The 24,539-nt window shown below is 37.0% G+C and overlaps 1 protein-coding gene across 2 annotated transcripts in view; it reads right to left on the bottom strand.

The window, feature by feature from the left end:
- Positions 1–2,540: 2,540 nt before the first annotated feature.
- Positions 2,541–24,539, bottom strand: part of LOC123556972 (uncharacterized) — a 39,859-nt gene continuing 17,860 nt past the window's right edge. For both annotated transcript variants that reach the window (XM_045348105.2, XM_045348104.2), the window contains exon 2: positions 2,541–4,672. In XM_045348105.2, coding sequence (XP_045204040.2) covers positions 3,731–4,660 — 930 coding nt within the window. In that variant the 5' untranslated portion in view covers positions 4,661–4,672 and the 3' untranslated portion in view covers positions 2,541–3,730. The remainder of the gene's footprint in view (positions 4,673–24,539) is intronic.

Raw genomic sequence — 24,539 nt, 5'->3', positions numbered from 1 at the left:
GCAAGTTTGATTAAATTCAAATCATAAATGAAGCTGCTATTGTGCAGACAAGGTCAAAATAGCTAATTCTGGCCCTTTCAGGGGCCATAACTCTGGAACCCATAATGGAATCTAGCCAGTTCAAGAAAGGAAACAAGATCTTATAGTGATACAAGTTGTGTGCAAGTTTGGTTAAAATAAAATCATAAATGAAGCCGCTATTGTGCAGAAAATGTCAAAATAGCTAATTCTGGCCCTTTCAGGGGCCATAACTCTGGAACCCATAATGGAATCTGGCCAGTTCAAGAAAGGAACCAAGATCTTATGGTGATACAAGTTGTGTGCCAGTTTGGTAAAAATCAAATCATAAATGAAGCTGCTATTGTGCAGACAAGGTCAAAATAGCTGATTTTGGCCCTTTCAGGGGCCATAACTCTGGAACCCATAATGGGATCTGGCCAGTTCAAGAAAGGAACCGAGATCTTATGGTGATACAAGTTGTGTGCAAGTTTGGTTAAAATAAAATCATAAATGAAACCACTATCGTGCAGACAAGAAATTGTGGACGACGACGGACGGAGGGCGATCACAAAAGCTCACCCTGTCACTATGTGACAGGTGAGCTAAAAATAGGTACTCGTTCCTACCCCACTAGGCCTTTTTTCCTGGAACAGCCCTTAACTTGGAATGAACAAGGAAAATCTGACCAACATGTGGAACAAAACATTTTTTTTTTGTTAGGAGCAAATTCAGTCACCAAACAAAAATTTTATTCCAGCATTTCTTTGTTTCTTCTGTGGTGTTTATGAGAAAATCCTCTCTACCTCTAGAACATTCTATTTCTTCCTCTTCAGTTTAAATGTGAAATTGCCCTAATGAACATAATTGCCACAATATCAAAAATACATGTAGCTACATTTGTTACTGTATTGCATACACATTCATAGCACATACATGTACAGACATATACATTGCACATCGACAAATTCACAGAAAATGGGGGTATAAACTTACTGATTTTGAAGATAACATATATCCTGAATTTCAAATTTATGGCATAAGAATTTTTTTCATCGGAAAATCTGCGTAAAAAAGTACAAGTAACTTTAGCCAAAATTGGCCCCAAAATAATCAGAAACAATAGGGTCATAATAAAGAAGTTTATCTGCCACTGACGTTTTGACCTTACATATATTTCATGACGCACAATCATGAAATGTAACAATTCTGTTTAGTAGGAACAACATTCATTTTGAAGTATGATATGTATATGACCTTGGCAAATAAGAGGCAGTCAAGTGGAACCATATGCACAAACTTGAGGGGACGCCTCTGACCAAGTCTGGAGAACAAGTTGTTTTATTAGGTTTTCTTTTGAAGCTCTAACAGCCCCTAATTGCAGACAATGGAAATCCAAGGCTTGCTACAGACTAAACTTGGTGAGATCAAGCGGCTGGCAGTAAGGCGTTAAAAGGTTTTTCTTTGTTTAGCTCTGGCAGCCCCTAGATGGTGCCAGGCTAAAACATTTGAATAAACTTAAGGGAGGTCCATACAAGGATGCTATATACATGTACCAAGGATGACATAATTATATATAATATTATATTATGGATTATGGATCTTCTCCAAACTTGGTACATATATATATATATTATATATATGTACCAAGTTTGGAGAAGATCCATAATGCCATTCATAAGATGGTAGATTTTTTTTATCTATTTTTAGCTCTGGTTGCCCCTAAAAGAGACCAAACTACAACAAGTGGTAGATTACTATATTCTTCGGTGTTTTTTTATGGAGGAACAACATTGTTCCCTTCCTTTCCAGCAAAAGAATCCGTATGGAGCTTAATAAATAATACACTTAACCTCATTACATGACTAGAATTTTTAATTACTGCAAACACCTAAATCCTGTCCCCAGGTCTGTACAAAAACAGCACTCCTGTGGATGCCAATGTCTGCCTGACACGAGTCTGACATTAGACAATATGCAAGACAAAAGTTATGGTTACTGTCTTATTCACCTATTTACTCACTTAATGAACAAGTGGACCCAGTTTCAAACACAGGCACTGGTCTAGTTATTTTTTTTTTTCAAAAATCCCTTTTTTCACACAAATGTACTGTTTACATTAGTCAAATTAAAAAAAAAAAAAAATGATGATCAAAAATATACACTGACAAGGTGAACTATGCGTAACACAATGAGAAGTTACACGGCATACTTGTAGAACATGCCAGAATCAGAGTTTATACACTTGCAGACTCTGTATGCATGATCACACTTTCCAAACATTAAAAAGCTTCCATAAATACTACATGTAGATTAACCCCATAAATCACTTTGAAAATCACAGAATAAGTCTCTACAGATGTGTTTGTTATCTATTCTGATTAGCGGACATGTTCCTGGTTATATCACTTCCTTTGATAAGTTAAAATTGCTGGGGATAACTGAAACATTTTGTCTGTAGAGACTTATTCTGTGTACAGTAAAATTTCAATTACTTGAAATGCATTCATTCGACAAGCTGCACTCGTTTTTCTATCAGCTACCTATCGGCAAATTCAAATTTTAATATATCAATGAAAACTAAAGTTATTGTGCAGGAACAGTTTCTTTCTACTTTGAGTAGCAGTGACCTTGACCTTGATCCTAATGACTTCATATGCAATCCGAAACTCTATCTCTATGCAAGCTACCTATATACCTTCTTTCATTGCAATCAAAGTTTGACACCGGCAGCACATGCAATGACACTCGCTAATCTAATAACTTTGTTAACCAAATTCTCTTTTTCAATAAAAGCCATAATTTGTATTAGATTTATCAAAGTTATCTAACTTGGTTATTTCAGTAGGTTTGATAACTAGGAAGTATCATTTGAAGTGTTTGATTCAATACATAGTTGTTCCCAAGATACAGCTCTATAGTTAGCTGAATGTTCAACTTTAACCATATTTTTCAAATCAAAATAGGGATGTCATTTGAATCAAATTCAACCAAGAGTTATGTAAACTGGTCATTTCAGAAGCTTTGAAGACTAGGAATTCTTGTGTGAAGTTTCAGCCCATAAATGCAATGGTAACTGTTATATGATCTTGCATGCAAAATTTAACCAAGGTGTGATGCCGGCGCTCTGGTGAGCAGAATAGCTCTCACTATTCTTCAAATAGTCAACCTAACAATATTTCATATGGAAACAAGGAGCTGCGTTCAATAAACGCTTGATGCCCCCGGTGGCATCCTTGTAGATACAAAGCAACCAAAGTCCAAAATGAGGTCAAGTTCAAGGTCAAGGTCAAACTGAGGTCAGGTGATGTCTGAAGATGAGGAATGGTCACAGGTTACATCTGCATTAGTATAAGTCATTCTAGTTAGGGGTATTGATGCTAGACGAAACGGTCCCATTTGGTTAACCTCGTATGGATGGACGAACGGACGGACAGGACAATCACTATATGCCTCCCGCATCAGTAGATGCAGGGGGCATAAAAACAAATTGTTCCCAAATATGGCAATGAAAAAGTACATGTAATATCACAATCTAATTTATAAATTCAACAACAATATTAACAAAGTAATGAAAAAAACAATATTTGTTAATGAAAAAGACAATACAAAAATTCAATTTTTAAGTATCTAGTTTCATACTCTGATATGTTTCAACCCTTTTTTTTTCAAACATTAACTTGATTTTGACAACATTAATGACCTAACGGAAGACCTTCCTATACACAAATTTTCAGAATCTTCGATTATCCATACAAAGGTCGTTGTCAATTCCTTTGTTCCAGCCCCCAGCAATGCTTCTCCTTATAGCTGCCCTCAGAACACTGTTATCTTTTTCTCCACCAACTGCTCTTTTGGGATCATAGTTGTACCCTCCACCCAGGTTAGATCCTTTCAATTGAGGTTGATGCGTAGTTTGTTGGCAGAATTTTGGCTCCTCCAGGACCTGAATGATGAACTCGGTCTGCACTTCTGTGTTCACTAACTTCTTTTCAGTCTTTGTTACCTCTTTTGGTTCCTTGTGATGAATTTTGGTGCCCAGCTTTGCATTTTGAGCTTCAGCTTGAGCCACAGAAGGCACCTTACAGTTGTCAATTATAGACTCTGGACCACTCAAATTGTTATACATCAAAGAAGAACCAAACATTTCAGACTCCCGACGATTCACATTACCATATGTCAATCTAGACCCAATTTGTGAATCGGGACTTTTCGAGCTATCATATTTCAAGCCAGAACCAAATGGCATTTGCAACGATTGCACATTAGATGATCCCTGAGCTGGGCCTTGACCATGACCAGCATATGACGTAGGTGAGAAAGAAGTGTCAGATTCCATTCCCCAGTCTTCATCCTCTGTAGAACAGCTTGTGTTGACTGTTTTAGCACCAGGACCATACTTCTCTCCTCTACTTAATCTTCTCTCACGGAGGTGTGTTAACTCGGTGATTATCTCATCCGGCTTCTTCTTCAATGGTGTTCCAGATGTTTTTATCTCAATCAGCGAGTTAGTCCTACATTTGGGACATACTGAAGCATCCATGAGATGGATCTCGTTTGGATGCAACGTGCACTGTCGCCTCTGCCGACCAACAAAGATGTATCCACATGAGCGACATAAGATATCTTGTAACTGACGATTGCAGATACACAAGTTGAACATTTGTGAATCTCCCTGCAAATAGAAATAAAAATTCATTTAATTACGGTTTCCAGAAAATTATTGAATAGGTTAAGAAGAGCACAGCTGTGCAGAGGATAATGTGCCCAACCAGCATCATCACGTTATTTGTCCACCTAGTCACTTTGCATGACAGTGACCATGACAGCTGAAAAATAAACCTCTAAATCAGGAGTGTAGTCAATGGTGAGAGTTTTTAAATAACGGTCACTGTAAACTTAACCTTAGAACCACTCGCCTCAAAATCAGTAGTGGTCATTCATTTGCTCATGACAAAATTTAATGTGCCTGCCAAGTTTGATCGTCAGTAGTGGTTATTCATTTGCTCATGACAAAAGTGCCTGCCAAGTCTGATCGTGATAGTTCAAGTTCTTTTCAAACACTTAATGGAAAAGGTTTTTGATCATCACTATGACCTTGTTATTTATTCATTTATTTGGGTTTTACGGCGCACCAACACAGTATAGGTTATATGGCGCCAAACAGGACTAGGGTTGGATATCGTTAAGGACGAAGCGGTCCGATACCGATACCAACGAAACGATACGGTATTTTTAACGATACCGATACCATGCTTTGTAGTACATTACATAAGCAATGTTTTGCTTAGTATTATAAACACCTATGTAAGTAGATATACATGAAAATTTGCCGTGTTAAATGAACATTTTAAGTTTGTTAATGGAATGTTGTATGTATTAGATTATGAAAGAGTAAAAAACACTTATTAGCTTTCAAATTACCCCTCTAACAAATCAGACTCATTCTCACTCATGATAATCTTCGACTAGGTTGACTAGTAATGTTTTTATAGTGAAACACTTTGCAACACATTTTTAATTGAACAATAACCTTCAAAACACTTGAAACAACCAACAATCCAACAATAACATTATTATTTCTAATGGTTCGCGAAAACCGATTATTTGTTTACGTAGGTTACAGCTTAGTCTCGTAATTTTTTATTTACATCATTTTTTTTTTCATTGGTTTTAAAAGAAAACTACAAAGAACAAGAGGAACATGATGGTCCTGAATCGCTCACCTCTTTCCACATGACCCAGTTTTGAGTATGACGTTGTTTTTTCTATTATTTGACAAAGTGACCTAGTTTTTGAGCTCATGTGACCCAGTTTTGAACCTGACCTATATATTATCAAGATAAAAATTCTGACCAATTTTCATGGAGATCCATTGAAAAATATGGTCTCTAGAGATGTCAAAAGATTTTAATAATTTTAGACCTACTGACCTAGTTATTGACCGCAGTTGACCCAGTTTCAAATTTGACCTAGATATCATCAAGATGAACATTCAGACCAACTTTCATACAGATCCCATGAAAAGTATGGTCTCTAGAGAGGTCACAAGGTTTTTCTATTATTTGACCTACTGACCTAGTTTTTGACCGCACGTGACCCAGTTTCAAACTTGACCTAGATATCATCAAGGTGAACATTCTGACCAATTTTTATGGAGATCCATTCACAAGTATGGTCTCTAGAGAGGTCACAAGGTTTTTCTATTTTTAGACCTAATGACCTAGTTTTTGACCGCACATCACCCTGTTTCAAACATGACCTAGATATCATTAAGATGAACATTCAGACCAATTTTCATACAGATCCCATGAAAAATATGGCCTTTAGAGAGGTCACAAGGGTTTTCTATTATTTGACCTACTGACCTAGTTTTTGATGGCACGTGACCCACTTTCAAATTTGACCTAGATATCATCAAGATGAACATTCAGACCAATTTTCATACAGATCCCATGAAAAATATGGCCTATAGAGACGTCACAAGTTTTTTCTATTATTTGACCTACTGACCTAGTTTTTGACCGCACGTGACCCACTTTCGAACTTGACCTTGATATCATCAAGGTGAACATTCTGACCAATTTTCATGAAGATCTCATGAAATATATGGCCTCTAGAGAGGTCACAAGGTTTTCCTATTTTTAGACCTACTGACCAAGTTTTTGACCGCACGTGACCCAGTTTCGAACTTGACCTAGATATCATCAAGATGAACATTCAGACCAACTTTCATACAGATCCCATGAAAAATATGGCCTCTAGAGAGGTCACAAGGTTTTTCTATTATTTGACCTACTGACCTAGTTTTTGACGGCACGTGACCCAGTTTCGAACTTGACCTAGATATCATCAAGGCAAACATTCTGACCAATTTTCATGAAGATCTTGTGAAATATATGGCCTCTAGAGAGGTCACAAGGTTTTTCTATTTTTAGACCTACTGACCTAGTTTTTGACGGCACGTGACCCAATTTCGAACTTGACCTAGATATCATCAAGGTGAACATTCTGACCAAGTTTCATGAAGATCTTGTGAAATATATGGCCTCTAGAGAGGTCACAAGGTTTTTCTATTTTTAGACCTACTGACCTAGTTTTTGACGGCACGTGACCCAGTTTCGAACTTGACCTAGATATCATCAAGATGAACATTCTGACCAACTTTCATAAAGATCCCATGAAAAATGTGACCTCTAGAGTGGTCACAAGCAAAAGTTTACAGACGGACGCACGGACGGACGGACACCGCGCGATCACAAAAGCTCACCTTGTCACTTTGTGACAGGTGAGCTAAAAATAGTGTCGTATATTTTGAAATTAAGTATTGGTTTACTTTGTTTAAAACGACGGGAAAAGAAGTATTTCAGGTAATATTTAGCATACGAAACTATTCGCACGTTAGCTCTCCATGTCAAGGGAAGTCACTCTAAGCGGTATCACAGTAAACAATGTCGATCAAGTTATTATGCTATTTGCTTAAATTTCTGCTTTATTTTGCTGCAGATTTTGTAAGAATTTTGTTTTTACTTTTATGGGAATACCGAAATCGGAACCGGTTCTTTTACGAAACGGTATATACTGGTACTTTTCGAAGTGATTATTCGGTATTGTACCGATACCGGGAACCGGTATCCAACCCTAAACAGGACTACAAATTTTGGTTCCACATCTCATTTACATCAAAATAAAAACATGAGGTATGGAATCAAAATTTGCATACCTGCTGGAATCACAGAGTTACAGCAAAACCAAGTGTTAAGACCCTATTAGTCGCCTCTTACGATCATGCAAGGGTAAGGCAGTGGTTCCAATTCTTTTCGTACATAGATCGTCCCAGAACCACCTTGACCTTCAACCACAAAATCAGAAGCAATGCAAAATTTGAGAGTCGCAGATCAAATTGTTCTTAAAATATTGAGAAGGAATGGTTTATATACTTAGTGCCGTAACCAGACCTGAAAAAACACTCGGGCAGATTTTTAAAAGTAATGGTATGGGGATTGTTGGTCAAGGCATTTTATGTCAAAACATTCTCGAAAAAATTGTTACAGTCATTGTAACCTTTACCTTTGACCCATTGATCTCAAAATTTACAGGAGTCATCCAGTACCCATGGACATTTGCCTGCTAAGTCTGAGGATCAAAATGTGGCCCTTGTGTCATATGATGTGGGGATGATGAGGAATAACAATTTTAAGTCTGAAGAAAGACAAGAGGGCCCTGAAGGCCCTGTATCGCTCACCTGACCTATTGACCTAAAGATCAGATCATCAAGATTAACATTCTGACCAAGTTTCATTAAGATATGGTCATAAATGTGGCCTCTAGAGTGTTAACTAGCTTTTCCTTTGATTTGACCTAGTGACCTAGTTTTTGACCATACAGGACCCAGATTCGAACTTGACCTAAAGATCATAAAGATTAACATTCTGATCAAGTTTCATGAAGATACAATGATAAATGTGGCCTCTAGATTATTAACAAGCTTTTCCTTTGATTTGACCTGGTGACCTAGTTTTTGATCTCACCTGACCCAGACTGGAATCTGACCTTTAGATCATTAAGATTAACATCCTGACCAAGATTCATTATGATACGGTCATAAATGTGGCCTCTAGAGTGTTCACTAGCTTTTCCTTTGATCTGACCTGGTGACCTAGTTTTTGACCCTACATGACCCAAATTTGAACTTGAACTAAAGCTCATCATGGTTAACTTTTTGACAAAGATTCATGAAGATACAGTCATAAATGTGGTCTGTAGAGTGTAAACTAGCTTTTCCTTTGATTTGACCTGGTGACCTAGTTTTTGACCTCTAGAGTGTTAACAAGTTTTTCTTTTGATTTTTTGACCTGGTGACCTAGTTTCTGATCCCCCATGATCCAGATTCGAACTTGACCTAGAGGTCATCAAGACAAACATTCTTATAAAGTTTCATAGAGATATTGCCATATATGTGGCCTCTGGAGTGTTAACAAGCTTTTCCTTTGATTTGACCTGGTGACCTAGTTTTTGACCTCAGATGACACGTTATCAAACTAGTCCAATATTTTATTGAGGGTAACATTCTGACCAAGTTTCATTAAGGTTGTGCAAAAATTGTGACCTCTAGAGTGTTAACAAGCGTTTCTTTTGATTTGACCTTGTGACATAGTTTTTGACCCTACCTGACCCAGACTGGAACTTGACCTAAAGATTAACAATCTGACTAAGTTTCATTAAGATACGGTCATAAATGTGGCCTCAGGAGTGTTAATTAGCTTTTCCTTTCATTTGACCTGGTGACCTAGTTTTTGATCTTACATGACAAAGATCTGAACTTGACTTAAAGTTCATCAAGGTTAACTTTTTGACCAAGACTCACGAAGATATAGTCATAAATGTGGTCTCTAAGAGTGTTAACTAGCTTTTTCTTTGATCTGACCTGGTGACCTAGTTTTTGACCCCACCTGACACAGATTTGAATTCATCAAGAACATTCTGCAAAAGTTTCTTTAAGATATGGTCATAAATGTGGCCTCTAGAGTTTTAACAGGCTTTACATGTGACTTGAGCAGGTGACCTAGTTTTTCATCCCACATGACCCAGATTCAATTTGATCTAGGGATCATCAAGAAAAACATTCTGACCAAGTTTCATAAATGTGGTCTCTAGGATGTTAACAAGCTTTTCCTTTGATTTGACATGGTGACCTAGTTTTTGACCGCACATGACACCGATTCGAACCTGACCTAGAGGTCACCAAGACAAACATTCCCACCAATTCTCATGAGTTTCAAAACTCAAACTGTAGACTCTAGAGTGTTAACAAGGTTTTCCTTTGATCTGGCTTAGTGACCTAGTTTTTGACCCCACATAACCCAGTTTCAAACCTGACCTAGAGATCATCAACACAAACATACTGACCAAGTTTCATAAACATTGGATCACAAATGTGGCCTCTAGAGTGTTAACAAAGCAAATCTGACGGACAACCAACGCCGCCGGACAATGACCGGTCACAATAGCTCACCTTCTAAAAATGGTTAAGGGCCGCAATTTGAACAGTATTGGGAAAGGACCAAATATTTATGCTACAGACCAAATTTGATGAAGATCCATCAAGTCATTCATGAGAAGAAGTCATTTTAAAGCTTTTTTCTATTTTTAGCTCTAGCAGCCCCTACAAAGGACCAAGCTCCCTGATTTGAACAAATTTGGGAGCAAACTTGGTGTGTATACATAGCAACACTAACTGTCTCTGATTAATGTAATGTCAGCGAAAATGGAAGTTCTCTTTGGCAGGGTGGTAAAATGACGTAATTTTAAGACTGGTTTGCATATTGTTCTGAACACTTTGGATCAGTGACTATAATGCTATTGGATCAGTCTAAAATCTCTTAGGCATATATTTTTGTAAACAGATGCCTCAGAGTATAATTTAACGGATAATGGTTTGCAGATTGTCAATAGGTGGTAAGATAATTAATGCTTCTCGATAATCAAAGGGATTACTGACAACTGTCAAAACTATGCTTCACACTGCCTCCGTAAAGACTAAAGTATTGATTTCCGGGCTACTCAATACAGTTTTGAGGTTGGCGGGCAGCCGGGCACACTCTTAAAAATCTTAGTTGCCAGACAGAATTTTCTGGTAGCCCTCCGGACTCTGAACATGGGATTTCTGAAACCCTGCTGAAGTTTCAAAGCTATAATACATATTCAAGAAAAGTGAAAAACAAAAAACAACCAAAAAATTCTGTCAGCTTTTTTTTTGTTAAAAAAGGCCCATAATTCTGACAAAATGCCAGGGAGATTCATGGCTCTTGACCTACTTACTAATCTAACGATAAACAAAGGTGGCATAGTAAAAACGAAAGAACCATGATGCTCCTGAATTGCTCACCTGTCCCCACATGACCCAGTTTGGAACCAAGTATGACGTCGTTTTTTCTATTATTTGACATAGTGACCTAGTTTTTGAGCTCATGTGACCCAGTTTTGAACTTGACCTAGATATCATCAAGATAAAAATTCTGACCAATTTTCATGAAGATCCATTGAAAAATATGGCCTCTAGAGAGGTCACAAGGTTTTTCTATTATTTGACCTAATGACCTAGTTTTTTAAGGCACGTGACCCAGTTTTGAACCTGACCTAGATATCATCAAGGTGAACATTCTCACCAATTTTCATGAAGAACTCATGAAAAATATGGCCTGTGGAGAGGTCACAAGGTTTTTCTTTTTTTAAGACCTACTGACCTAGTTTTTGACCGCACATGACCCAGTTTCAAACTTGACCTACATATCATCAAGATGAACATTCTAACCAAATTTCATGAAGATTCATAAAAAAAAAAAGTTTGAAATATTGCGAATTTATTACTTATTGATGATGCCTGGAAATAAACGTAAATCAGAGAGTGATCTGAACTGTTTCAAGAAGGAGAACAGTGTTAGTGACTCAGTACTAAGAGTAATAGAGGAGCAGTGACTGAGATGTGAAAAGCGAGATGAATCTGTGAATGACATTCTTCCTGGACCAGGTACACCTGAGAAAACGGTCACAAATTCAGAATCCCACCCACGCCGGATGGCCAAAGGAAATCAGGCATTGATCCAAAATGGAAACAAGCGTTTCCCTGGATGACAGTCTCAGGGAAGGTTAGTTTAAATCATTTTTAGTAATCCCAAAAATACTGAACGGTCTACTGAATGTATCATATCATATGTATCAAGCGATCTGTGAACATTTTAAAACAAGAGGACCATGATGGTCCTGAATTGCTCACATGTCCTCACATGACCCAGTTTTGAACTGAGATGACGTTTTTTGTATTCTTTGACATAGTGACCTAGTTTTTGAGCTCATGTGACCCAGTTTTGAAACTGACCTAGATATCATCAAGATAAAATTTCTGACCAATTTTCATGAAGATCCATTGAAAAATATGGCCTTTAAAGAGGTCACAAGGTTTTTTATTATGTGACCTACTAACCTAGTTATTGATGGCACATGACCCAATTTCGAATCTGACCTAGATATCATCAAGGTGAACATTCTCACTAATTTTCATGAAGATCCATTCAAAAGTATGGCCTCTAGAGAGGTCACAAGGTTTTTCTATTTTTAGACCTACTGACCTAGTTTTTGACCACAGTTGACCCAGTTTCAAACTTGACCTAGAAATCATCAAGATGAACATTCAGACCAACTTTCATACAGATCCGATGAAAAATATGGCCTCTAGAGAGGTCACAATGTTTTTTTTTAATAATTTGATCTACTGACCTAGTTATTGACAGCACGTGACCCAGTTTTTGAACTTGACCTAGATATCATCAAGGTGAACATTCTGACCAATTTTCATGAAGATCCATTCGTAAGTATGGCCTCTAGAGAGGTCACAAGGTTTTTTTATTTTTAGACCTACTGACCTAGTTTTTGACCACAGTTGACCCAGTTTCGAACTTAACCTAGATATCATCAAGCAGTGACGGATCCCTTTAGCTATGCAAAAACAAAATTGTTTTAAATTCTTTACATCAGGCAAAGGTATGTTGTGTTCAGTATGTGTAAAGCCAGGGTTTTTTTTTCTGATTTGGGAACATAGCCTATACACCCAATATTGGGAATTTTGACGCGTAAATGTTCCAAATTGGGAAATATTTAGTCCCATAGTATATAGTAAGAATGGGTTTAAGCATTTTCTCATACACTTGTTTCACATTGTACAACCTCTTTAACATACTGCCATTACAAAATTGTCCATAATTTGGTCAATGTTTGTGCAATTTCTATGAAAGGCATGGGGACTGTTATGGCTGTTTCTGGCCCAAAAATTTGAAAAATTAACAAGAGATCACAGAGTGATCTTGGCGCCCACCAATGTGCAATTTTTGAGTGTTCCAAATTTCAAGAGTTATTGACTAGCTCAAGGTCAAATTTCATTTCTGTACACAACACAAATCTATGCATGTGGTCCAAATTTGAAGCCTGTACCTTCAAAAATGTGAAAATAGGTCACTAGGTCAATGCCAAGGTCAAAGTTTGTTTCGGTACACAAAACTATGCATGTGGTCCTAAATTTGAAGCCTGTAGCTACAGAAATGTGAAAGTAGGTCACTAGGTCAATGTAAAGGTCAAAGTTTGTTTCGGTACACAAAACTATGCATGTGGTCCAAATTTGAAGGCTGTAGCTTGAGAAATGTAAAAGTAGGTCACTAGATCAAAATCAAGGTCAAATTTTATTTCAGAATACAAAACTATGCATGTGGTCCGAATTTGAAGCCTGTACCTTCAAAAATGTGAAAGTAGGTCACTAGGTCAATGTCAAGGTCAAAGTTTTTTTCGGTACACAAAACTGTGCATGTAGTCCAAATTTGAAGGCTGTAGCTTGAGAAATGTGAAAGTAGGTCACTAGGTCAAAATCAATGTCAAATTTCATTTTGAAACATGAAACTAGGCATATGGTCCAAATTTGATGCCTGTACCTTCAAAAATGTGAAAGTAGGTCACTAGGTCAAAATAAAGGTCAAAGTTTTTTCCAGTGCACAAAATTATGCATGTGGTCCAAATTTGAAGGCTGTAGCTACAGAAATGTGAAAGTAGGTCACTAGGTCAAAATCAAGGTCAACTACTGTCAAGGTTCATCTTGCCACTCAAAAATATACATGTGGTCCAAGTTTGAATGTTGTAGTTACTGACAAGAACATTTTAAAAGCTTTTCCCTATATAAGTCTATATGAACCATGTGACCCCCGGGGCGGGGCCATATTTAACCCTAGGAGGATAATTTGAACAAACTTGGTAGAGAACCACTAGATGATGCTACATTACAAGTATCAAAGCCCTAGGCTTTGTGGTTTAGACAAAAAGATTTTCAAAGTTTTTCCCTATATAAGTCTATGTAAACCATATGACCCCCAGGGCGGGGCCATATTTGACCCTAGGGGTATAATTTGAAAAATCTTAGTTGAAGACCACTAGATGATGTCACATACAAAATATCAAAGCCCTAGGCCCTGTGGTATTGGACAAGAGGTTATTCAAAGTTTTTCCCTATATAAGTCTATATAAACCATGTGACCCCCAGGGCGCAGCCATATTTGACCCCAGAGAAATAATTTGAATCATCTTGGTAGAGGACCACTAGATGATGCTTCATACCAAATATCAAAGCCCTAGGCTCTGTGGTTTTTGACAAGAAGGTTTTCAAAGTTTTTCCCTATATAAATCTATATAAATTATAGAAATAAACAAAGGGCCATAACTCACTCATAAATTGTTAAACCAGTCTGATTTTCAGGGGGACACAACTAGGGTACCAATACATCATTTTGACAAAGTTTGGTCAAAATCCCCCCAGTAGTTTCTGAGGAGATGCGATAACGAGAAATTGTTAACGGACGGACGGACGGACGGACGGAATGACGGACGGAATGACGGACGGACGGACCACGGACGCAGAGTGATTTTAATAGCCCACCATCTGATGATGGTGGGCTAAAAATCAGTTGAAAACTACAACAAAGCATCTAGTTTTAGTGGTCACCACCTAAACTAATATTTTTTAGGCAGAAATGTTTAGAAATAAATATTCCGTTTCTATGCCAACAGTCTAAAAGTAGCAAGAAATGGTATTTCAAGCTATTTTTAGGCGTAATTTTGGCGTATCTGGTGAAATTTACATACCTCCGCAAATTAGAACCAATGAAATTTTCAAAGTACATATTTTATGATCTTTAATACATATTTTGAGTAATTTTGGTGTTGGTTCTTGCATGCGGAGAGAGTTTAAATTTTAATCCACGATATCCAGGTGTATACGCACCTGGGGCTCTAGGCGACAGTGTCAATGAATCTGCTTCTTTAAATCAAAACGCTTGTCGTTTTCAACAACTAACAAAAGAGAAATTTAACCAGTTTGTTCAGAAGGTTTGCATGGTTCCAACTGTCTAGTTCATAGCCACGGGTCACCCGGTTCGTATACCGTACAGGGACAGAAGTGCAGACAGTACGAGTATATCAGATGTAGGCTTACAACTTAGTAAATAAGTCAGGAAAGCAGCTATGTCTCTTCATATCATTTTACATATCAGCGATCGTTAATCAGTATACACTTTTATTTTTACTGTGTCGCCACGGAAGTTTCTTTAGTCGATGAGCCATTATAATTATATAGGTGATAATGGAAATTAATATAAAACTTGTAATCTAATTTCAAACACAATTATTTATAAACTATGTAAACAATCCGGCGAACGTATAATTGCCAGTACAGTATCAAAATATATAAAATGCCGTACAACAGATCTAGTCTAGATTTGGTGTCATTTTCAATATCAGAGAGATAGATTTTGTTTGTTCTTATGCCAGAAATAAACGAACATAAACATAATATATTTATACATCGATTTCATTTTTTATTTCAGTTAATTTATAGATCCCGAACATGTTAATGATACGTAAATTCATAACAAGAAGTTATTGTGACGCGCTGCGAGTATGCTGGGTTTTCGCTCTCTGGCTTACAATATGGCGCTGGTTATAAGTCGATGCGTTGGTGTTTAAAATGCAATAGCGGTTTTATTTGTCGATTGATTACCTTCAGTTTCTCTTTATTACATTGAATAAGAAATGGTTTTTATGTTCGCGAACGTTTTGTGGAACTAAGCACATAGTTACCAAGGCATTAAACTAAATTAAATACTGTACGCGTGCAGTATTGTTACTAAATGTTTAAATGTGTTTTGCCTTATTTTTCTATGCAGCTGGATATGACGGCTTTCCCGTCTGAGTAAGTTACTTTTAAAAGCAAATGCTTTTGTCCTCCCAACCCCACCCTCCTCACCCCTTTTGGGGTATTCACTCCTATAGAATTGTTGTTTTTTTTTCTATCTATCAGTCCGCCTGTACGTCCGTCCGATTTTGTGTTGTGTATATCTCAAAAAGTCATTGACCTAAAGTTATTACTTTAGTACTCAGGGCTCTCGCGACTGGGCGACTTGAGCGAAATAGGCGCTCTAGAACTTCAAACTTCGCTCAAATCTAACCTCAAAGCGAAATGCAAGTCGCCCGATTTTCTTTGATTTCCGCACTCGCTAAGTACTGATTTCCGCACTCGCTAATTACTGCTACCCAGACTGTTGACAATTTGCACCGTGTCATAATGAGTGTCGAATACACAAACACACGCCGGCAGCATAATTTAAGCTCCGCCTACCTCAGGTACTTGCGAGATTATGCCGAGAAGTGTGAAAGCGAATCAAATTATCCGATACGCCAGAGTCTATTGTGTTAAGCCAATCAGCGCCGCGTTTACGTCTTTGACACTTCGCGTTAATTGTCAACATGTCCGAGTGCAAAAAAAAAACAATGTTTTATTAAAGAAACTGCTGATTAACTATGCGATTAATTGGAATATGGTTCACAATTATTTGTTATCTTTGATAAAAGAACGACATGTAATGTATTAACTACGTTAAATTGACTCCCATCGATGAATTTATTTGAATATGTATTTCTAGATTACTGTACACATTTTACTTTCAGTTTTATATTTCGAGTGAGATACTGACATTCTTCGTTGAATGACTCGGTGCAAAGAGCTATAAAAAATAAATACACTTCTACTTCTTTGCTCGGTGTTAATAATAAACACTTCATACATGTACAACATATAACCAAAATTCGGCGTGTTACATTTATAGCATCGGCTTGAATTTTGAAAACGACTTTTTTCAGAATTTTGTAAGAAAACGATAACCACTGTATGGGAAATGATCTAACTAAGAAAATGAACGGTCACATCAATGTTTTTTATCAAGAAACAAGAAAATTACATCCACCTTTCGAATCACTCAACATCATTGCGGTAGAAAGTCTTCCCACTTCTCCCTAAAGTCTCCCCACTTCTCCCTAAAACAGCTTGAGGGAGAAGTGACTTCTCCCAAAAATTTGGACCTAGCTAGACCCCTGGTACTTGGTGTTTCAATTGGGATTTCACATAGTCAGACACAAATTATGGCCCTTGATAAAAAAAATGCATAAAAAGGCCTAAAAGCTTGTGTCGCCTGTATCTCAAAAGTATTTGACCTAGGATTATGAAACATTACAGGAATATTATTTAGCATGTGAACTTTTGCACCTTTGGTTTTGTTTGGGATTTTTATCGGTAAGACCAGAGTTATTGATTCTTGGTCGTCAAAAATAATGCATAAATGGCATACAACGTTGTGTCGCATGTATTTCAAAAAGTATTTGACTTAGAGTCATTACACTTTAGAGGATTATTGTATAGCATGTGAAGTTGCATGTCTGTTGTTCTGCTTGATGTTTCACTCAGCCAGACCGGAGTTATGGTCGTTGGCCTAATGAAATATACATATAAAGTACTTAAAAGTTTGCGTTGCATTTATCTGTAAAATATTTTACCTACAATCGAAGGGGTCCGTGCAAAAAGGTACCCATCTTCATTTTTGGTCAAAATGGAGTTAGGACAGTTGTGGCATAAAAAAAGAACATTCCCCACCTGATTAACTCCCCACATCATTGTATTCTTCTGTTTAAGAGTAAAAAATGGTATTTAAGGTATGCAACATTGGGTCTAACTCCGCAATGAGTTGACATCAGAGAGTTCAGGGCTTTGATGGCTGTTTCGGATAATAAAAAGAACACAAGCCTATAGTAAATGGGCTATATCAATAATTTTAAAGGCATCAGGTATGTGAAATCAATATATTTCATTGATATATTTAGGCAAAATGATGCCCAAATCATGGTTTAAATGCAACAATGGTCTTAACTCCATGGACTTAGAACCCTTGTTGCATAACTCCATGGACTTAGAACCCTTGTTGCATAACTCCATGGAGTTAGAACCCTTGTTGCATAAACATAATTGACAAAACAACTTTTTTTGTTATAAAAATGATATAAATAGTGCAAAATACACGAAACTTGGTAATATGACTGTTTAAATAGTATACAATCTATAGCTGCAATTATTTTGGGAAATCACACTTCACCAAAATTTTACAAAAATGCGTTTTTCCAACATTTTTACTAAATGGAGATATGTAGATATGTACCTTTTTGCACAGACCCCTTCACTAATTTAGGGCCCAGGGGAGGGCCCCCAATAATGTTGTTATAACTTCTGGCCCAACCCTTTTGTATATTTACATTGATGTATTTATATATGCTTGTTGTATGTGTGTGTATTAAATATATATATATATATATATATATATATATATATATATATATATAATAAACAAGAGCTGTCTCCATAGGATGACATATGCCCCCGATGGCACTTTGAATGAGTAGTTATGGCCGATGTTAGAGTTTAGGACCTTTGACCTACGGAGCTGGGTCTTGCGTGCGACACGTCGTCTTACTGTGTCACACATTCATGCATTGTTATTTTAAAATCCATGCATGAATGACAAAGATATGGACCGGACACGCCCATCAATGCACTATCATGAAAAATAACCTTTAACGTCAAAGTGTGACCTTAACCTTTGAGCTACGGACCTGGGTCTTGGGCGCGACACGTCGTCTTACTGTGGTACACATTCATGCCAAGTTATTTGAAAATCCATCCATGGTTGACAAAAATATGGACCGGACATGCACATTAATGCACTATCCTTTAAAGTCTAAGTGTGACCTTGACCTTTGAGCTACGGACCTGGGTTTTGCGCGCGACACGTCATCTTACTGTGGTACACAATCATGCCAAGTTATTTGAAAATCCATCCATGGTTAACAAAGATATGGACCGGACACGCCCATCAATGCACTATCCTTTAAAGTCTAAGTGTGACCTTGACCTTTGAGCTACGGACCTGGGTCTTGCGCGCGACACGTCGTCTTACTGTGGTACACATTCATGCCAAGTTATTTGAAAAAAATCTATCCATCGATGACAAAGATATGGACCGGACACGCCCATCAATGCACTATCCTTTAATGTCTAAGTGTGACCTTAACCTTTGAGCTACGGACCTGGGTCTTGCGCGCGACACGTCGTCTTACTGTGGTACACATTCATGCCAAGTTATTTGAAAATCCATCCATCGATGACAAAGATATGGACCGGACACGAAAATTGCGGACAGACTGACAGACGGTTCAAAAACTATATGCCTCCCTTCGGGGGCATAAAAAGAAAAACATCCAATGGGTTTCCTCTATCTGTATTTCTGTCTACTGATAATAAATTATAACAAGAGCACCGCCTTGCGGGTGCTGACGCTCATCTGATTTTTTTTGTGTAATAGCAATATTGTCCTACCCATGATTTTCTAAGTCTAAAAAGGGCCATCATTCTTGCAAAAAGCAGGTTAGAGTTATGTTTCTTGATGTTCAGTGTCCACTTATGATGGTGAAAACTGTTGCAAGTTTTAAAGCAATAGCTTTGATAGTTTATGAGAAAAGTTGACTTAAACATAATACTTAACCAAGAAAATTATTTTCTAAGTCCAAAAAGGGCAATAATTATTGCAAAAAGCAGGATGGAGTTATGTTGCTTGCTGTACAGGGTCAGCTTATGATGGTCAACAAGTGTTGCAAGTTTCAAAGCAATAGCTTTGATAGTTTAAGAGAAAAAGTTGACCTAAACATAAAACTTAACCAAGAAATCTGATATTTTCTAAGTCCAAAAGGGGCCATAAATCTTGCAAAAAGCAGGATGGAGTTATGTTTCTTGCTGTACAGGGTCAACTTATGATGGTGAACAAGTGTTGCAAGTTTTAAAGCAATAGCTTTGATAGTTTAGGATAAAAGCTGACCTAAACATAAAACTTAACCAAGAAAACTGATTTTCTAAGTCCAAAAGGGGCAATAAATCTTGCAAAAAGCAAGATGGAGTTATGTTTCTTGATGTACAGGGTCTGCTTATGATGGTGAACAAGTATTCCAAGTTTCAAAGCAATAGCTTTGATAGTTTAGGAGAAAAGTTGACCTAAACATAAAACTTAACCAAGAAATCTGATATTTTCTAAGTACAAAAGGGGCCATAAATCTTGCAAAAAGCAAGATGGAGTTATGTTTCTTGCTATACAGGGTCAGCTTATGATGGTGAACAAGTATTCCAAGTTTCAAAGCAATAGCTTTGATAGTTTAGGAGAAAAGGTGACCTAAACATGAAACTTAACCAGGCAACGCCGACGCAGACGCCGACGCCGACAACCGCTCAAGTGATGACAATAACTCATCATTTTTTTTCAAAAAATCAGATGAGCTAATAAATTAGTGTTTAGTTTAATCAATAAAATTTAATCATATTTTATTGTATATATATCTATATACAATAAAATATGATTTTTTTTTATATATTTTATTTTATTTTATTTATTTTATTATAATTTATTATCATGAAACTATGTAGGTGTAAATTCATGCGCCTGACTTGTTTTAAGTTTTCACGCTGCACAAGAAGAGTTATGGCGCTTGATTTGGTCCAGAGTACGCATTAAGTGCATAATTTTGTTTTCCATATAATAAATTATCTCAAAATGTACTTTATCTAGAGTCATAAAACTTAAAGGATTATTATATAGCATGTGAAGTTTTACTCCATGTGTTCTGTTTAGACATGTACTAAGCCAGACCAGACCAGTCCTTGGCTTATTGAAAAAAAACATCAAGTGCTTAACAATTGTGTTGCTTATATCATAAACAAGAGCTGTCCGTAAGACAGCCAAGCTCGACTATTCGAAATATTGACCCAGAAGCAGGAAAATATTACCCAAAAAAGTTAAATATCAAAAGAGTTTTAAGTTCAAAAGTGGGAATAATTTGACCAAAATGCATATCAGTTATGGGACTTGCTGCTATCAACTAGTTTTATAACCCCGAAGGCACATGAGAAGTTTCAATTCAATATCTGCATTAGTTTTGGAGATAGAAACTTGCATGTAAAACTTTAACCAGAATTTTCAAAGTCCAAAAGGGGGCATAATTTGCCCAAAATACATGCCAGAGTTATGGGACTTGATCCAGTGAGGTTAGTAATTGATCTAGAAAAAGAAAAAATAAGTTTCAAATCTATATGCATTTTAGTAATAGCTGTATGTACTTGCACGCAAAACTTTAACCAGAATTTGCTAAGTCCAAAAGGGGGCATAATTTGGCCAAAATGAAGGTCAGAGTTATGGGACTTGATCCTATCAACTAGTTTTATAACCCCGAAGACACATGTGAAGTTTCAAATCAATATCTGTATTAGTTTTGGAGATAATAACTTGCATGTAAAACTTTAACCAAAATTTTCTAAGTCTAAAAGAGGGCATAATTTGCTCAAAAAACATGTCAGAGTTATGGGACTTGACCCAGTGAGGTTGGTAATTGATGTAGAAAAAGAAAAAATAAGTTTCAAATCTATATGCCTTTTAGAAATAGTTGTATGTACTTGCACGCAAAACTTTAACCAGAATTTTCTAAGTCCAAAAGGGGGCATAATTTGGCCAAAATGAAAGTCAGAGTTATGGGACTTGCTGCTATCAACTAGTTTTATAACCCCGAAGACACATGTGAAGTTTCAAATCAATATCTGCATTAGTTTTGGAGATAGTAACTTGCATGTAAAACTTAAACCAAAATTTTCTAAGTCCAAAAGGGGGCATAATTTGCTCAAAATACATGTCAGAGTTATGGGACTTGACCCAGAGAGGTTGGTAATTGACCTAGAAAAAGAAGAAATAAGTTTCAAAGCTATATGCCTTTCATTGATGACTGTATGTACTTGCATGCAAAAACTTAACCAAGGTGTGACGCCGACGCCGACGCCGACGCCAGGGTGAGTAGAATAGCTAGACTATTCTTCGAATAGTCGAGCTAAAAATCACCTAGAATCTTGAAACAATGTAAAGTGACAGGAAGTAGGGGCACCAGTGTCCTGTTGACACATGTTTAGTTATATCTCCCCACCCACTCCCCTCACTGGGGTAGACATATTGTTTTTTTTGCCTGTCTGTCCATCCGCCCGTCACACTTAATTTCCGATCAATAACTGGACAACCATTTGTCACAGAACCTTCAAACTTCATAGAGTTTTAAGGCTTTTGGAGAAGATGACCCCTATTGATTTTGGGGTCACTCCGTTGAACGTCAAAGTCACAGAGGCCTGAGCAAGAAACCCCGTTTCCGATCAATAACCGGAGAATCACTTGACCCAGAATGTTGAAACTTCATAGGATAATTGGACATGCAGAGTAGATGACCCCTATCCCGCTATTGATTTCGGGTTCACTTGATCAAAGTGGCCAGAACATGGAAAACCGTTTCCGATCCATAACTTGAGAACCACTTGACCCGGAACATTGAAACTTCATGGGATTACTGGACATGCCGAGAAGATGATTCTTATTGCATTTAGTCACTATGAAATAAGGAGTTTAACGGTTGGTGTGAACACTTATTGAGAGCAAAATTACAAAGCAGGCATACATCATCAATTTTTTACAAAGTTTATATCAAATACAATGAAGCAAGCGTTTGCACTTGGCATCGTACATGCAGACCTAGAACTAGGGTTGTTGGAACGTGCTCACATTGTACTAGTCTGGTACCTGGGGTATGCTCGATATTAGGAAAAACAGTGGCAAGCAAATAAAAATTGGCTTGACTTTGTGCAAGAGGCTGACAGACAACTTAATGACTTTGGTTCAAGTGATGATGACACTGTATCAAATCCAGATATAACAGAAAAAGAATAGATTAAAATGCATTATATGGAAGAATGGGAGTATTCAATTGATTAATTCCGTAATAATTATGATTAAATGTCAAAATTGTTAGATTATAGTAATATTACAATGAAGAACAGTTTACTTGGGAATGTATTAATATCGTTATAATGCTGCTGTTGGCAGTTTTAACCTTTGGAAACAAATCAACATTAAATGAATCATTTAGTAATAAACTCTTTCCCGATTAATTAGCGTATATGCTATAAACACAAATGAATTTGTGCAGAACTGCAATTTTCAGATGTTAATGTAGACTGGTTGCTATGGAAACCATCTTTCAGGTATTTGATTAAATGTTTCGTTTTATGGCTAAAAATGTCTCGATCTATTATTCAGGTTAATTTCTTGAAGCTCCGAGATGGGGCCAAAAACAGCCATTATAGTCGTGGCCCACGCCTTTGTTTCAGAATGTAGATTGGGAATGTTTGCACTCATTTTGGGAAAAAACATACTTTTTGGCATTGGGAATATAGCCCAATAACGGCTATAAAAACGGCCGGAAAAAAACCCTGAATGCACCAGAAAAGACCAAAGAAGTGTGTTCCTGATAGAGCCGTGTGGGTGGACATTCCATGTACTTCAATAAGGCGATCATCTTTAGTAAATCATAAGGACTCGGACTCGCACAAGAAAGCAGTGGTATTTGAAGTTGCAGAAGCAAAAACAGGTGGTGGGATCGAGGCTTCTTTTGTGAGGGAAGAAAACATGTGAACCGTGAGGCAATGACAGTATCTATGACACTGCTTTACTTACGTGTAAGGAGGAAATTCTCCACACCACCAAACACAAACCTTTAGCTATGTAGCTAAGACATTAGGAGTGGATGTTCTAAATAGTTTGGATAAGGGGGATAATGCCAAGAACACAAAATTGATAAGTTTACGTTGTCATTCAGCAGATAAATTCCACAGGAATAGAAGACTGAAACTTTAATGTGCAGTGCTAAAATTGTGTTGTTGTATTTAAAGTAAAATAAATAGTGAACATTTTCAGAAACTTAAAATGGATAAGTTTTCATTGTCATTCAGCATATAAACTCCAGAGGAATTTTTTATGACACATTATCTCTATTTGTTCTTGTTGAGCATGTAAATGATGCTTATTAAGAGGACGCATACTTTGAAATTAGAAAAAAGTGGGTGGGGTCTGATAAAATTTACCTGCAAAGAAGTACAAGATTTTGGTACATGAAATGGATACAGTTTCAATTGTTACAAGTACACAAAGGATTGCTCACTAAAACAACAAGAGGACCATGATGGTCCTGAATCGCTCACCTGTCCCCACATGACCCAGTTTTAAACTGAGTATGATGTCGTTTCTTTCTATTATTTGACATTGTGACCTAGTTTTTGAGCTCAGGTGACCCAGTGTTGAATCTGACCTAGATATCATCAAGATAAAAATTCTAACCAATTTTCATGAAGATCCACTGAAAAATATGGCCTCTAGAGAGGTCACAAGATTTTTTATCATTTGACCTACTGACCTAGTTATTGATGGCACGTGACCCAGTTTCAAAACTGACCTAGATATCACCAAGGTGAACATTCTGACCAATTTTCATGAAGATCCATTCAAAAGTATGGCCTCTAGAGAGGTCACAAAGTTTTTCTATTTTTAGACCTACTGACATAGTTTTTGACTGCAGTTGACCTAGTTTCAAACCTGTACTAGATATCATCAAGATGAACATTCAGACCAATTTTCATATAGATCCCATGAAAAATATGGCCTCTAGAGAGGTCACAAGGCTTTTTCGTTATTTGACCTACTGACCTAGTTATTAAAAAC

The sequence above is a fragment of the Mercenaria mercenaria genome, chromosome 5, assembly GCF_021730395.1.
Source record: "Mercenaria mercenaria strain notata chromosome 5, MADL_Memer_1, whole genome shotgun sequence".
Classification (NCBI taxonomy): Eukaryota; Metazoa; Mollusca; class Bivalvia; order Venerida; family Veneridae; genus Mercenaria; species Mercenaria mercenaria.
The sequence above is the reverse complement of the archived record's forward strand: the minus strand, read 5'-3'. Positions and strand labels throughout refer to the sequence as shown.